Below are 17608 nucleotides of genomic sequence, written 5' to 3'. Positions count from 1 at the left end.
AGTCACTGTTTTCATCTTAAAACTTGTTCAAGTTTTGAGATGAAAATTTTTGATATTTTGGAACTTGTTATTAAAAAAAAATTTTAAAGAGTAATGAGATTTATATTCAAACGAGCATTCAAATTCCCGCTCGTATTTATCGATCCACTACACTACCGCCATCTACATCGATTCAATTTATGTGAGAGAGAAAATACTATACGAAGCTTAGATTAGTTAAACAAGGATAGATAGGAGTGCCACTTTTATTAGCCGGAGTCCGGCCTCTGTATACTCTGTGGTATGTCTCTTCTTTATCAACCTTACTACTAGCGCCATCTACCTAACACCATATACAACAATAACAGCTCGTTGATAATGATTTCTTAATAATTATGTAACAATTTTTGACCTATTCAAATTGAGCTCATGGTCACTTAACTTAAAAAAGAAAAGGAAAAGTCTCAAAACTGGCAATGAACTTGTAGATATTTGATTTTAATTTAATAAACATGCAGACCTTAACTTCTCTTTTTCACGGTGAACGACGATTTACTCAGTCTGATTTAGACGGTTTATTATGGAGGAACGATTTGAAACAACGGGTAAGTTTCTATTAATTTGTTCAATTTATACTTTAAATTAAATAAAATTAAAATTAAAATAATAATTAAAATTAAAATATGAATGAGCGCCATCTATAATCGAGTTACTCCAACTTAATTTTTAGCGCATGTCAAACTGATTAAAACTGTCATAATCATAACAATTAAAAACATGATTTTATCGGTTTGTTCTGAAACGAGTGGTTTCGGGGAATCCAGTATTATTAATTGGCGTCGATTAGATTATCTCTGATTGATATCGTCATCGGTGGTTAAAGATGCGATAAAAAACTCAAAATATAGGTTGAGAGAGGTGAACGTTTGAGGTTAGGGTTCGGAGAGATGGGGAGATATTTTAGACAACCCGGTATTGTTAATTTATTTTAATTAATTAATACTAATTTAAGTCTTTTTTCCAGCTGGTCAACCAGATTCGTTACAAATCGCCCTTTCCCATTACAAACAACGATTTAATTGGGATTGTGGGCTATCTTGTGTTTTGATGATCCTCCCTCAGGCGGATCGAGAGAAATTGTTAGAAAATTTTAATGCTATTTGTAAGGAAGAAGGATTTAATAAGAGGTAAAGTATTAATAATAAGTTAAGATTAATAATAATTCTTGTTTTGCTTAATAAAGATCTGTTAGGTAGTTAGTTTCGTCATTGTGTACTAGATGGCACTATTTTCAAAAATCTTTAAAGATATCTGTAATATCTTTTAACAATAACTTTAAAATATCTTTAAGTCAAAATCTAAGTTAATTCTAAACGACTAAAAATATCTCAATCAATTCTTAACGAGAATGGCAAAAATAATTAAAAAGCTGTTTCCCAGAAAGTTTAGAAATTTTGGAACATGAGAATTGGCGTAAGTCAAAATAGTTCTAAACGTCTAAAAACATCTCAATAACACTTAACGAGAATGGCAGAATTAATAAAACATCGTTATAACATTTAAGGGGATCAGCAGAATTAATAAAATGATTTTAAACTTATCTGAAAGTGTTTCAAAGATATCCAAAAACTAAAAAAATATGATTTATGTGTGTCAAAATGATTTTAATTGATACAAAATATCTTTATAACATTTAAGAAGATCGGCTAAATCAATAAAATGATTTTAATTTTATCTAAAAGTGCTTCAAAGATACCCAAATACTAGAAAAACGCGATTGGCGTTTGTCAAAATGATTTTAATCGACATAAAACATCTTTATAACATTTAGGGAGGTCGGTAGAATCAATACAATGATTTTAAACTTATCTGAAAGTGTTTCAAAGATACCCAAAAACTAGAAAAATAGGATTGGTGTGTGTCAATATGATTTTAATCGACATAAAACATCTTTATAACATTTAAGGGTATTGGCAAAATCAATAAAATGATTTTAAACTTATCTGAAAGTGTTTCAAAGATACCCAAAAACTAAAAAAATGTGATTGGTGTGTGTCAAAATAATTTTAATCGACATAAAACATCTTTATAACATTTAAGGGTATTGGCAAAATCAATAAAATGATTTTAAACTTATCTGAAAGTGTGTCAAAGATACCCAAAAACTAAAAAAAAAGTGATTGGTGTGTGTCAAAATAATTTTAATCGACATAAAACATCTTTATAACATTTAACACGTTAACTGCCATGTGTACCATATATGAACACAGTTGAATTAACCCCAGCGCCATGTGTACCATCAGTGGGCACACGTTCTACCACTTAAGCCATGTGTACACAAGCTGGCCGTATTTAGCGTTGATTTAAATGTATGTATGGGTGGGTCTGGCGTAGGAAATCATTATTCGAGTGTGGCCCGAGAATATTTTAGTTTTTATAGAAAATATGACAGAAAATTTGTATTTCAAAATTATTTATTTCTTTCAGTTCAAAAATGTAACGTTTAGCTTAAACTAATAAAAAATATTTATAAAATTAATGGAAAATCACTGCAAAGCACAAAACATTCTATTTAATTTTTTTGAAAACGTGTTTTTCAAAAAAGCATTCCGTGCAAATGAAAATATTGCCGTTGCAACTTAGACATATGTAAGTAATTCTTTTTGTATTTTTTACTGCATAATCGCGCCCATGTTGTTGTGAATTCTTTTCATAGCAAGATTTGCATCTTCCCCTTTTATGCTTTCCCTCGTTATCCATTTTTTCGGTAAGTCTGTGTTCTTCTACTGGATTCTCTGCGTTTGGGTGTAGCGGTTCTCCACTTTCAAAAAGTTGCATGGCAAGGTTTTCCTTGAAAGTGGTTATAGAAGTTTTCTTATTGTTTATTTTGTTGTACAAGTATAACGCATTTACTACTGAGGTGCCTGTAATAAATTCACAAGCCAATTTTCTGTACCATTTTATTGACTTTCTCAGAGAATTTGAATAGGCTGCCATATCTGACATATCAACAAACGCTTTAACTGTATTGTAATCGATTATTGCAGACGGTTTGAGCCTGGGACCCTCTTTGTGATGTACTTCTTTCTGTTCATCTGTGTGTTTAGTGGATAATAGGAGGACATCTCTTTTGTCATGCCACTTCATAACAACCACTTTATTTTGATTCTGCCTTGCAATAATTTCTCCTCTCTTGAGTTTTGCGTCGACCACAGTCTTTGACAGACCTTTTTTATTCTTTTGAATAGTTCCTACTAGATCAGTTGATCTTTTTTGTAAGTTCTCCGCTAGGGCAACAGAGATGTACCAATTATCTGCATAAAGAGTTCTTCCATCATCAAGCAATGGTTGTAACATTTCCATAACGATAGATTCCGCCACCGATTGTCCTTCAATTTTTTCCTTACCGCAATTTATCTTCAGGCTGTAGGTAAATCCGCCATCAAGGCATACTTTATAAATTTTCATTCCAAACTTATGCCTTTTTCCTTTTATGTATTGTCGAAAAGACAATCTGCCTCGAAACGGAATCATGGTTTCATCGATGCAAATGGTTTCTTCTGGAACAATGCACAGAGAAGCGTTCCTATTCAACATGTCAACCAGACATTGAATTTTGTGAAGCCTATCGTTGAAGGGGCATTCTTCGTTATTGGCTAAATGGAACATGCGCAAAAGCAGCTCAAACCTATTTCGAGCCATAAATCTTGATATCTCGTTTTTATACAATGGATTTTTACGCCAATAATCTTTGAGTGATGGCAAAATAGCAGTAAATGTTCGTATTTCACTAAAGTTGGTATCTACCAGAGCTGGGCAAAATACTTCCCACAAGTATTTTAAATACAAAATACTAAGTACTAAATTTAAGAAATATTTAAAGTATTAAGTACAAATACTTTCGATAAAAAGTATTTTAAATACTAAGTACAGGGTGGTTCAAATTCGATGTCCGAATAGGCTAACTCGGAAACTATAAGAGTTAGACAAAAAGTAGCTTACATGTCATGATCTCGTTTTTCGAGAAACTGCTAATGCCGAAAACCTCATAGCGCTATCGTCTTTTGTTTTTCCCCTAGAGGCCAAAATTGGAAATATCGTAAAACCAGCAAGTGCAATTATCTTCGTTATTATTATAGGTGGAGTATTATAACTAAGACATTATATGGACACTTTTTTATAGAGAATTGGATGACGTAGTCAAAAAAATTTTTTCGGTTTTAGATTTTGAGATATCATCACAATTTTCGTTTTTTTAAATGGAAACAACCACTGATTATTCGCTTATTAAATTCGTTATTTTTTTCTGATTACAAAAATATAGGGTTCGACAGGTCTATTTCTTATTGTTTTAGAATAAAGCCAAAAATAAACATTTTTTATAAAATTTCCATCTAGTATCATCGGCGAAATGAAATTTACAGTTTCCTGTAAATTACGGGGCGGTAGGTAAAATCTAAAAAGTTAACAATTAAATAAGAAGATAACTTCTGGTATTTAAAAACAAATAATTATGTTTATTACACCAACTGTTAATACGGAAATATTTAATGACTTGCATTGCTTCACACTATTTTATTAGCAACTTGATAAATTATTAAGTGGCTGATTTTAGAAATTGTAGGTTTACTACATACCTACATTTCTTAATACTTTATGAATAACTTTTAAAAATTTTCACATCTATAAGATTGACATTATTTAATATATTATTTGTTTTTGTTAGATCAAATAGTATTTATAAATATTTTATTAACGCAAAAAAATAGTAATTTAACAACAAATACTAATAATTTTATTTTCCAAACATTATTAAAACAATGCTACAAAAAATGCTCAAATTGACCTCCTCTTTTTTCGATGCAAATTTCACAACGCTTTCTAACACTGTTTATTGCGTTAAATATACTTATATTTGGAATAGAATTGAGACAATGCTCAAAATTTATCTTTAATTCTCTTATATTTCCATTATCCATTAAATATAACTGGTTTTTGATGTAGCCCCAGAGAAAAAAATCCAGTGGCGTCAAATCCGGTGATCTTGGTGGCCACCGATGGTTTCCGCTGGAACCAATCCAGTTGTCTTCAAAATTAATATTTAAAAAATCAGTTATACGCCTAGCAGTATGCGCAGGAGCGCCATCATGTTGAAAATATAGTTTTTCCGCATCACGTAAAGGTAAACCATCAACATATCTTTCAATGTGGTTTGTTAATATGTTTAAATACCGTTCCGCATTTAAATTTTCTTGGTATATTTGATATGCCAAAACTTCATTATTTAGCAATGCTACCCATACGTTAAAACCAAAGCGACCTTGAGTACGCCTTTCAATGGTATTTTGGGGATTAACGTTCGACCATATATGTTGGTTATTTCTGTTAAATATCTCCGCACTGCTAATGTGTGCTTCATCGGTCCAGATAATTGCTCTACTGAAAACTGGGTTTTCATTAACCTGATCTACGTACCAACGGCAAAATTCAAGCCTTCTTTGGGTATCACCATCTCGTAAATGATGCATGATTCGAGGAACGTATGGCTTATACTTGTGTTTATGTAAAACACGAAGACAGCGATTTCTGGAAATACCAAGATCATTCTCCATTTCGCGGCTTGATATCGACGAATTTGCTGTAACTGCCGCTAAAACATTTATTTCTTCGTCTTCATTTTCTTTATAATACGATTTTGGTCTAGGCTTTTTAAAAGAACCGAATGTTTTTAAATTTTTTTCTAAACGACTAAATATTTTCGCATTTGGCTGCCTTCTTTCCGGGTATCTATTAAAATACAACTCTGCAGCCAATTCACTACTTTTATTTTGTAATATGTAACATTCTAACATGTCAAACTTTTCAAAGTTTTCGTAATTCATCTTTAAAACAGGATTTTTAAAGTGACACTTTTTGAATACAAACAAATGTTGCTATGTTTATTTGAATTCAAAAGAAAAATATATGAGCGCCATCTATCAATAATTTATTAAGTCATTTAATAATAATATTAAATATTAATAAAAAATGTGAAATAATGCAATCTATTCCAACTTTTGTGTAAAACATATATAAATTAAATAGTTCAACAAATTTATTTGTTTCAAACATCAGAAATTTGTTTTTTTAATTTTTAGTTATAGTACCATAATTTACAGGAAACTGTAAATTTAATTTCGTCGATGACACTAGATGGAAATTTAAAAAAAAAGTTTATTTAACATTCCGCCAAATCGTTTTGCAAAAAATTTAAAAAATAAGGCCCACAGAGGTTATTATTAATGACACCCATCCACACATTAAAACTAAACTCTGTTTGGTAGGTTTTTGGACGTATTGCATGGGGATTTTCATGCTCCCAACTATGTAAGTTATGGTAATTTACGACACCCCTTCTTGTAAACGTGGCTTCATCTGTCCACAAAATCTTCTTACAAAAATTTTGGTCACGTTCAACAGACTGTACAAACCACCTACAGAAAGTTACTCTTTTAGGACCATCTTCAGGTCTTAAATTTTGTACAGGTTGAAAACGATAGGGTTTCCTGTGGTCCTTCTTCAGAGTTCGTAAAATTGTACTTCTTGAGACTCGTAAATTTTGAGCTTGAAGTAGTCTAGCAGCTATGCGACTGCTTAATGTGCTGTCATTATCAAAAAGGTTTAAAATTGCTCTTTGGTTTCTGTTATTTTGATTATTTCGTACTTGCTGGGTATTTAAACCATATTGTCGAAAACGTTGATGTGTATTGATAAATACCTGAGGATCATTCTCTAGATGCCGCTTCCGCATTTCCATCACAAAACCATAAATAAAATGAATGTCTGCGTATTCTTCTGTCGAAAATAATCGTGGCATGATCAATTTTTCGTAGTTTTTTAAACAATGATCAACAATAAAAAAATAATGATACTTTTACTTAATAACAATCAAGAAATATTTTCAATAATTGTCAACAATTAAGAGGATTTAACGTAACTAACAGCTCGTCTCAATACAAACATAAATTGTTTTTTGAAAATCAAAGCCAACTTTTAGAGTAATTTTAGCTAAGCATGGCGGTACATGGCACGACATTCCATTTTTTTACACAAAAACTATCAATTTTAGGAAAAAAACTAAAGAGACAAAAAAGTACCATTAAAGAATGAGCTTTATAACCAATATTTTTTTTATGTTAATACTCCATGGCGTTAAAAAGTTCTTCTAAAAAGAACCAAGGGGGTGGTGAATTTCATCCCCTTAGAGGGCGCTAGGGAAGCTTAAGGTATGCTAGAAAACAAGATGTTAACCAGTAGTAAATACATACCAAATTTCAAATTCTTCGGTTTACTTATAGCCGAAATAAATAATAAAATGTAAATTTTTAGCTCAACTTTGATCGCTCATAGCTCGAAAACAAAAGAGTTGCGACCCTATGTTTATATAAAAAACTTGTGTTATTTTGGCAAGTACTACGTCCTAGTAAAGTTTCCCGATTAAAAACTGAACCACCCTGTATATTCGAACTGGAGAACTTCATCATCTTCAGCACCATCATCTAAAATGTTAGGTCATTCTGTATTCTACTGCATAAAACAGGAATTAACCAACATACCCATATCATCAAGTTCCGGAGTTACATAGCCAAATTCCTTAAACGCCTTGACAAAATTACTTCCATTGTCAGTAATTGTGCTGACAATATTCTTATAATTTAAGTAAAACTTAATATTAATTTCATCTAATGCTTCAGCAATCCGGTTAAATGAGTGGACACCTAAAAAAATAGGAATTATACAACTAGAGAGCACTATCGATACACACACCTTTAAATCTGCTACACGAAAGAGCAGCTGATTGACGTTCTAAGTTGTCATCAATCCAGTGTACTGTTACACCCAAAAAGCTTCTATTTTTGCAAGACCAAATGTCGGCAGTAGTACAGAAATAATTCTGTTTTGACATTTCTGCTTGAATATGAGTGATAGTAGACTCATATAATAATTCCATATCTCTACATACAGGGTGGTTCAGTTTTTAATCGGGAAACTTTACTAGGACGTAGTACTTGCCAAAATAACACAAGTTTTTTTTATGAACATAGGGTCGCAACTCTTTTGTTTTCGAGCTATGAGCTGTCAAAGTTGAGCCAAAAATTTACATTTTATCTTTTATTTCGGGTATGAGTAAACCATAGAATTTGGAATTTTGTATGTATGTACTACTGGTTAATATCTTATTTTCAACCATACCTTAAACTTCCCTAGCGCCCTCTAAGGGGATGAAATTCACAACCCCTTTGATTTTTTTATAACAACTTAACGCCATATAATATTAACATAAAAAAATATGGGTTGTAAAGCTTATTCATTATTGGTACTTTTTTGTGTCTTTAGTTTTTTCCTTAAAGATAATAGTTTTAGCGTAAAAAAATAAAATATGTTAAATTGTACTGTAAAGCGCTGCAATTATTAAAAATTTTGTTTTTTTTATAGGTGGCTTATGGTGGCTATTATAGGCTGCACTTACTAGAATTTAGTACTAACTAAATAAGACCAATTAATTGTGATTTTCGTAAAAAAAAACCATAAATAAGATTAATGCCTGTCTGAACAAATTACGTTGTTTTAAACAATATTAAAAAATTAATACTCTTGCTTAATAACCGTCAAAAATTATTAATAACCAGCAATAATTATGAGAATTCACTGTAAATGAAACTTACAAGTTCTCAGAACCAACTTTTAGAATAATTTTGGCTAAACATGGCGGCACATTGCGGTACATGGCACGATATTTTATTTTTTTACACGGAAACTATTAACTTTAAGGAAAATACTAAAGAGACAAAAAAGTACCACTAAAGAATGAGCTTTACAACCCATATATTTTTATGATAATATTCCATAGCGTTAAAAAGTTGTTATAAAAAAATCAAGGAGGTGGTGAATTTCATCCCCTTAGAGGGCGCTGGGGAAGTTTAAGGTATGGTTGAAAATAAGGTCTTAACCAGTAGTACATACGTACAAAGTTTCAAATTCTACGGTTTACTTACAGCCGAAATACAAAACAAAATGTAAATTTTTCTCTCAACTTTGATCGCTCATAGCTCGAAAACAAAAGAGTTGCGACCCTATGTTTATATAAAAAATTTGTGTTATTTTGGCAAGTACTACATCCTAGTAAACTTTCCCGATTAAAAACTGAACCACCCTGTATAGTTCGCCGACTAGGTATATCTACGTTAAACCCCTAAAGATTGCTTTAAAACTGTCATTTTCAATTATTGATAACGGTGATATTGTATTAATTATAAACCGTGTTAATCTTCTGTTAAACTCAGCTTGTTGAACGTGGGTGAAAGTGAAAGTGGGTTGCTGTAATTTTTCACATTTTTGTTTCTTCCATAGAGGACTTTCAGCTTTGCGCTTAACGGATTTTTTTTTCGGATTTGTGTTTAATGTAAGTGTCAAATTTATTCCGATGTGATTGCTTCAGGTGTTTTAATAAATTAGATGTAGCATCTAAATTTGCTTTTAGAATCTTTATTTTTGGTTGACAGGTAACGCAGGTAACTTCAAAGTTTTTAAAATTTCGAATTTCACCTGCTACTTTAAAAAAAGTACCATCCAGTAATGGACTATTTTTTAGTCGCTGTTGTAAATGTGCATTCATGCTGGATTGCGTGGATGTATCAATCGCATTATTATTCTTTTCATGTGAACAACTTAGTTTTAATGGTTCTTCCATTTTTTTAAAGAGTAATATACTGGAATGTAAAAACTGTTAAATTTTTGTGTCCAATTCATCACTCAGGATGATCAAAAATCAATATCGAAAAACGTTTAGAAGTAGAATATTAAACTCATTGTTTGAATTAAAAATTGCAAAAAACCATTGCATAAATTTATTTTGACCTTATTTAATACTTGTTTATGCATCAAGGGCATAATCTAGGGGCCTTAAAAGACGTTTATGCCCGTGGTACATACAACATTTTATTTTATTTTGGTTCGAAAAAATTTAAAAAATAATCAATTAGTTCTAACATAAACGTGTGCAGATAGCGTAAACGTCTTCTTGCGCTTATTCAAGCCATAAACGTAAAATTCCTATCACTACAGCGATCGTTTATTCAATTTAACAATTTCACTACTGGTGTACACGAACTCGACACAGCAACACACGACTTGTGACTCGTCTCAGTCCACAGTCGTCTCGTCTCAAACTACGATTGCAAATTGCAAGTTGCAAGAGAACAACTAGCAAATGATATTACCGACATAACAAGTAAACCGAATTCTAATTATAGTTTTCGTTTGAACACGTTCAGACTTGCAAATCTAACAAGTATTTTGGAAATGAAAAATACTTAAAATACTTTTCAGATTCTTAAAATACTTGTATGATATTTAAAATACTTTTTTAAGTATAAAATACTAAATATATTGTCGAAGTATTTTAAATACTAAATATAAGTACCAATTTTACAGAGTATTTAAAATACTAAGCCCAAAATACTTTTGATACTTAAAATACATATTTTAAATATAAGTATTGTAAGTATGCCCAGCTCTCGGGACATAACCCGTCCATCAGGTAGGGTTCGCAGCACAGCTGGGAATATTTTCACACCCAACAGAGTAAGGTGGGCTATCTCGAATTTCAAGCCCCTAAAATCACCTGGAGGAGATGGAATTCTGCCTATCTTTCTGCAAAAAGGCTTAGAAGAACTTCTCCCAATAATAATATCCCTATATATAGCTAGCTACAGCTTTAGCTATATACCCACTCTATGGAGGAAAGTAAAGGTGGTCTTCATACCCAAAGGTGGTAGGCGTTCAAACGCGGACCCCAAGGCGTACAGACCAATTAGCCTAACTTCATTTCTCCTCAAAGGGATGGAAAAGGTAATCGATCAATACCTAAGGAACGGAGTGCTTCTCACAAATCCACTCCACCCTAGCCAACATGCTTACCAGAAAGCAAAATCAACAATTACCGCTCTCCATGCTTTGACTAGCACCTTAGAGGAGGCAATTGCAACCAAAGAGATAGCCCTTTGTGCTTTCATAGATATAGAGGATGCGTTTGATAACACCTCATATGAATCCATAGAGAAGGCTTTAAAAAAGGCGCTAAGAGGATGTCCCCAAGGGGGAGTGCTATCACCTCTATTATGGTGCCTGGTAGTTGATGACTTGATGAACATCCTAACTAAAAACGGATTTAAGATACAAGGGTATGCTGATGACCTGGTAATCACAATCCGAGGTAAATATGATTCAATCATAACTCAGCTAATGCAGAAAGCCCTACTACTCACCAGTACTTGGTGCAGAAGCAATGGGCTCAGCATCAATCCCAATAAAATCGAAATAGTCCCTTTCACTCGGAGAAGGAAGCTACAAATAAAAGCACCCTCCATTGAAAGCAGAACTATTAACCTCAAACCAGAAAATAAATACCTAGGGGTAATACTTGACAGTAAACTAAACTGGAATTCACACTTAGATAAGGTGAGGAAAAAGGCCATCATGGCAAACCAGATCTGCCGCAGGCTCCTAGGAAGGAACCACGAATGGCTCATTGGGCCTACGTAGCAATAATCAGACCCATGGTCGCCTACGCCTCATTGGTTTGGTGGCCAAAAACAAAACATAAGACAGCTCAACAACAGCTGGCACAAATCCAGCGGTTAGCATGTCTTAACATAACGGGTGCAATGAGACCGCTCCACATATATATACAAAAGGAGGCAGCCTTAAGTGCCTTATCACTGAAAACAGTTTCTTCACTCAAGTTGATGCAGGGTAATCTCAGAGGACACCTCTAGATCCTCAAAGACCCATGTCTAAATCACCTGATTGAAATTAAAACGGACCTTATACCGACGGAATACAATTTCAACCAACCGTATAAGGTCATATTTAGTAGCAGGGATGATTGGGCGAAAGGAGGGCCTCAACTAAAAAGAGGAGCCCTAGCCTGGTACACCGATGCTTCAAAGACAGTAAGATCTGGAGTAGGCATGGGCATCAGTGGACCAAATAGCCACATCAAATTGCCCCTCAGCTCGGACTTAACAATTTTCCAAGCAGAAGTTCTTGCTATAAACTTCTGCGCCGCTTTGAACCTACAGAAGGGACAAAAAGGTGCATCCATAAACATTTTCACAGACAGTCGGGCCGCCTTAAAGGCAATTCAGGCCTACACGTGTGGCTCCGCACTGATCAGAGAGTGCACCAACAACCTGAGAGAACTCGCTAGGGGCAATGATGTTACCCCACCATAGGGTAACATCATTCCAGGTCACAGCAACATTGAGGGCAATGAGAAGGCCGACAAGCTGGCCAAAGAGGCAGCAAACACGCCCTTCATTGGACCCCAACCTGGATGTGGACTACAAAAAAGCCACCTAAAACAAATAATCAACAACTGGGAGGCTTCAAAGATAGCCTTACGCTGGAAAGAACTTCCAGGTCACAGACAAGCGAAGAGTATGATAACTCCGTCGCAAAACAAAACCAAAGAGGTTTTATGCCTCAGCAAAGGGGATCTAAGAACGCTCTCAGGCTACCTAACCGGCCATGTGCCCCTAAAATACCACCTCTTCCACATTGGACAAGCTGAAGATCAAACTTGTCGACTATGCAACGACGAGTCAGAAACTGCTGAACATATACTGTGCAATTGCGTCGCCAGAGGCAGTCTAAGGCACAACGTCTTCGGTAAAACTCCCCTGTTACCTACCGACATAAAGGTTCAAGACCTCAGGACAATACTAAGGTTCATTAAGGACCTACATTTACCCTAAACCTTTGGAGGGCTAAAGTTACAATAGATCTTATAGGTCGCGGTAACGAGAGGGGCCGCCCTCCTCAGCCCGGCAGCAATAATAATAATAATAATAATGCCCAGCTCTAGTATCTACCCATGCATGTAAACGTGAATAGTCGCCGAAATTCTCGTTGCTTATGGCTAAAACAATTTGCTGTTCGGCATATCTGTTTGTTTCATCAACGATCTTGTTAACAACAACATCGGACACAAGCAATTCAAAAAAACTAAGCTTGTTTTTACCATGCATTTGAGCCTGCAGGGCTGGTGAAACGCCAACATTTAGAGGGAGAGTGAACGTCAAAAAATTTCCTGAAATTGGTCCCCACTCTGGCTCTTCAATACGGCTTCCTGGATGATCTGTTATTGTGTCAGACTGGGCCGATGTTGATGCTTGAGCCGATGTTGATGGTTTAGCTGAAGTTGATGGTTGTGTTGAATCTAAAAGAAAAATAGACTTTGCAGCATTGCAATACCACATAAAAATACAGACGTACTGCTAAACGGTAAGAGCAAAAAATATTTGAAATGGTAAATCGAAACAGCTTTTTTTTCATCAAAAAGCTAAAACTATACCATAATCAAAGTTTATGCTATTGGTAATATCTTTTTTACGTACTTGATCGACCTCTACGTTTCGTTTTCCTAAGGCAGTCATCTTCAGAATTGTTCGGTGATGTTTCATCTACCAAATATGTTGGATCAAGGTTGGAATTTGAGAAGTCTGAAAATTCATCAGTCATGTCAAGTTCTCTCCAAACCTCAATCTCTTCTGCTGCAGTCTTTACCGCTTGTTGCATTTCAAACTGGTTACTGAAACCAGTTGTCGCTGCTGAACGAACGAACATCGAGTTTGTGCGTGTCCACGTAAGGTACACATGGCGCACGATGTGCAAAACATTAAGTAATGTTCACTCAGGCGCCACGTGTACCATATTAGGACACACTTTTTTCTAACAAAAAAATTACTGGAGAAAAAAGGTTTTTCAATATTTGTTTATTTTTAAACACTAAAACATCATTTTCATTAAAAGACAAATATGGCCCATGGGACCCGGTAGATATTTTTTTAAATATTGGGGATGGCAGTTAACGTGTTAAGGGGATCAACAAAATCAGTAAAATGATTTTAAACTTATCTGAATGTTTTGGGGTAATTATTATTTGTTTCCATTATTCGTATTAAAATAAAATAAAGAATTGCATTTTTTGTAATGGATAGTTTATTATATTTTCGTTCTACCGGTTTCGACTCAACTTAGAGTCATCTTCAGGAACACCTAAAGTTATAAACAAAATAAGAACAAACTTTTAGTTACAACAAATACATGTGTTCACTTAAATTTATAGGTTATGTTTTCATTAAAAATAATAAAATAAATGAGCTTAAACTTACGTCACAATTTGAACTAAAACCATGGTATTATTATTGAATTTGTTCGTGATTAAAAAACAGTAAGGAAATCAAAAACTTAATAATTGCGTATAAATTTAAGTGAACACATGTATTTGTTGTAACTAAAAGTTTGTTTTTATTTCGTTTATAACTTTAGGTGTTCCTGAAGATGACTCTAAGTTGAGTCGAAACCGGTAGAACGAAAATATAATAAACTATCCATTACAAAAAGTGCAATTCTTTATTTTATTTTTATCTGAAAGTGTTTCAAAGATACCAAAAAAATAGAAAAATTTTATTGGTGTGTGTGAAAATGATTTTAATCGACATAATACATCTCTATAACATTTAAGGGGATCGGCAGAATCAATAAAATGATTTTAAACTTATCTGAAAGTGTTTCAAACATACCCAAAAATTAAAAAAATATGATTGGTGTATGTCAAAATGATTATAATTGACATAAAACATCTTTATAACACTTAAGGACATCGGCAGAATTAATAAAATGATTTTAAACTTATCTGAAAGTGTTTCAAACATACCCAAAAAATATAAAAAAATGTTTGGTGTGTGTCAAAATGATTTTAATCGATACAAAACTTCTTTATAACATTTAAGGAGATCGGCTAAATCAATAAGACGATTTTAAACTTATCCGAAAATGCTTCAAAGGTTCCCAAAAACTAGAAAAATTCGATTGGTGTGTGTCAAAATGACTTTAATCGACATAAAACATCTTTATAACATTTAAGGAGATCGGTAGAATCAGTAAAATGATTTTAAACTTATCTGAAAGTGTTTCAAAAATACCCAAAAGATAGAAAATTTTGATTGGTATGTGTCAAAATGATTTTATTCGACATAAAACATCTCAATAATTCTTCACGGGAATGGCAGAATCAATAAAATATTTTTAATCTTATTATTCTTTTGTTGAGTTAAGATTTTGTTTTCAGTACATGGACCATAGATCTTTGCTACGTCTTACAACGTTTCGACGTCCCCCACAAATTTTACACAACCACCTTAGGAGTTCACCCCGGTTATAGAGGAAACTCATTCTACCAAAGTGTTCTAACAAAGGTTATTAATGATTTTTATTAGTAAAGAATGTTGTATGCAATCATTTTTGTTTTAGGATGAGAAACGTGTAAACCGTAAATTCGAAAAAGCTCATTTATACGGCCTACAAATCCGCAAAGCTTCGGTTTCGGCGAACTTCTTAATCAGCCATTTAAAGGATGGCCCCGTGATTATGTTGACGAACGCGCAACTTCTTAATTGCGAGCGGTGCAAATTCAACAAGGTTTGTACGGAGATTAGGAAGTGTATCCCGTGGCCGGTTCCTTATCAGGGGCATTACGTTGTCGTGTGCGGTTACAACACGATCACGCAAAAAATTTATTATCGGAATCCGTCGTTTCAGGATCGATTGTGTATAATGTCGCTGGAAACGTTTGAGGATGCCCGAAAAAGTTACGGTACTGATGAGGATGTTATTTTGATTTATACTCGAACCAGAAATGATCAAGTTTGAAGGTGTTAATTTTTTTTTGGTTTATTTTAAGTTTATTTATTGATGTCTTATTTTGAAATATATGGAAAAGAAAGTCTTAAATATTTATGTTAATTTAATTTGTAGATCCACCAATCCAGTCAATACCGCACATTCCTATATTCCTATATGAATGAATACCCAGAATCCCATGTTGTTCACTGGATTAATGCAGAAGGTTGCAAGAAAAGGAACATACAAGAAAATCTCTCAAGGTTATGTCAAAAAATGTTGAAATTTAAAAACATGTGGACCTGATTTTGAGGAGTTAAGAAATGATTTATATCTCAAATTAGAGGTAAAACTATCTATTTTAAGGTGTGGTTTAAAAATAATGGGGTTTATAAGAAAAGTTTACCGAAAAAGAACATACAAAACCATCTGTCAAGTTGGGTTATGTCAAAAAATGTAAAAATTTAAAAAAATTGTGTCGATCTCATTTTAAGGAGTTAAGAATTGATTTATGTCTCGAATTAAAGCTAAAACAATCTTTTTTTTCACTATCCGACAGTTCGTGGTGACGTAAAGCTTAGTTGTGCTGGGGAAATTAATCTTAAAGATGCTCTTGAGTTTGTGAGATATATTGAGGCAAACATAATCAATCTTCTTGATTCTATAACATTTGAACACATTAATTTAAACGCCGCACAATGTAAATTGGCAATTGAGCGTGGTTGCATACCGATCAATGATAAAGAAAAATTAATTATTGCGGACGATATTATTAACCTTGGGAAAAGAATCTTAGCAGATAAAAGATGTCTATTTGATAATTTTTCATATAATTTTAACAACTTTTGCTTCTCCAATATGGATTCGGCTCCTTTCATCGTCTACATTGAATCTATCGACAAAAATATTACGGCTTTAAGCGATATGAAAATAGCGAAATACTTCTATGACCTGATGATACCTAGTGTAAAACTCGTTGAAAAAAGAGGGAAAAATAGATTAGCAATAGAATTCGATTCATATGTTAATGCCAACAAATTCCTAGATGCCAACTTTGATGTGGTAAATAACTGGAGAACATATACAGGTGTCCCGTATCTTCCGCATCAGAGCATTATGCGGTTGTAGGATACATTATTCTGAAGCGATCTTTCTAATAAAATTTTTCCGAAATGTTTATAATAACCGCAGGAGAACGGTTTTAAGATCACCAATGGCGTGTTAGTAAATGCCGAAGGGAACGCCTTCGGAGATCGTAAATCTCACTCAGGCAATCGATCACACCCCGGTCGGTCCGCCGCGCCCAGCCCAACCCAACCCAACCCACTTTATGTATAAATTTAATAATTTATTGCAAGAATGAAATTGCTTTCCAACATAAGGTTTGGTGATCCGCAGGTAGAAATTAGACAAGGTAGGGTCACGAAGCGAATTTTATTTGTTTTTAAAAAAATACGAAGTAATTGAATTGAACCACATGTTAAAGAATAAAGTGATAAAGACGAATAAAGTCGTCAGAGTGTTTGTTGCATTCGTTTAGTGAAGACATTTTTGTTAAAATGAATTATAGCTTAGAAGAATCCACAGACATGCATTTAGTTTTTGGGGAGGCTCGGTGCAGCGGTCGAAGGGCGGCGAGATTGTACGCAAATCGCTACCCAAATCGAAGACACCCGGATGCAAACGTTTTTGTGCGGTTGGATTCCCGATTGAGGACGGAAGGAAGATTAATTGCTCATCGCGAGGAAGGCAGTCCACAACGCGGTGTTCGAGACCATGAATGAATTCTAGAGGAAGTTGAGGAAAATCCGACAATGAGTACGAGGAAATTATCAACAGTTTTAGATATACCAAAAACAACGATAAATAGAGTGCTCCGCAGTAATAACATACACCCCTATCA

General features: G+C 33.8%; 2 protein-coding genes across 4 annotated transcripts; one reads left to right on the top strand and one right to left on the bottom strand.

Moving 5' to 3' along the window:
- The first annotated feature begins 510 nt into the window (after window positions 1-510).
- Window positions 511-15818, top strand: LOC111418324 (protein GUCD1). Of its 2 annotated transcripts, none has more exons than XM_071200890.1 (4): window positions 511-584; window positions 1004-1166; window positions 15155-15281; window positions 15337-15818. In XM_071200890.1, exons 1-4 carry the CDS (start codon window positions 560-562, stop codon window positions 15733-15735), a joined length of 714 nt encoding a protein of 237 aa, XP_071056991.1. In that variant the 5' UTR covers window positions 511-559; the 3' UTR covers window positions 15736-15818. The 2 variants fall into 2 exon arrangements, with proteins under 2 accessions (XP_071056991.1, XP_022906606.1); XM_023050838.2 differs by lacking the exon at window positions 511-584 and adding an exon at window positions 728-951.
- LOC111425423 (piggyBac transposable element-derived protein 4-like) lies at window positions 2539-7772 on the bottom strand. 2 transcript variants are annotated; one of them, XM_071200888.1, is made up of 2 exons: window positions 7575-7772; window positions 2539-7517 (listed from the first exon to the last, which is right to left on the bottom strand). In XM_071200888.1, exon 2 carries the CDS (start codon window positions 3679-3681, stop codon window positions 2548-2550), a length of 1134 nt encoding a protein of 377 aa, XP_071056989.1. In that variant the 5' UTR covers window positions 3682-7517; window positions 7575-7772; the 3' UTR covers window positions 2539-2547. The 2 variants fall into 2 exon arrangements, with proteins under 2 accessions (XP_071056989.1, XP_071056990.1); XM_071200889.1 differs by having other exon boundaries at window positions 4389-7517; window positions 7575-7762.
- Window positions 15819-17608: the final 1790 nt, after the last annotated feature.

Source organism: Onthophagus taurus, unplaced genomic scaffold (genome assembly GCF_036711975.1).
Source record: "Onthophagus taurus isolate NC unplaced genomic scaffold, IU_Otau_3.0 ScKx7SY_15, whole genome shotgun sequence".
Taxonomy (NCBI): Eukaryota; Metazoa; Arthropoda; class Insecta; order Coleoptera; family Scarabaeidae; genus Onthophagus; species Onthophagus taurus.
This window is presented reverse-complemented; position numbering and strand designations above follow the sequence as displayed.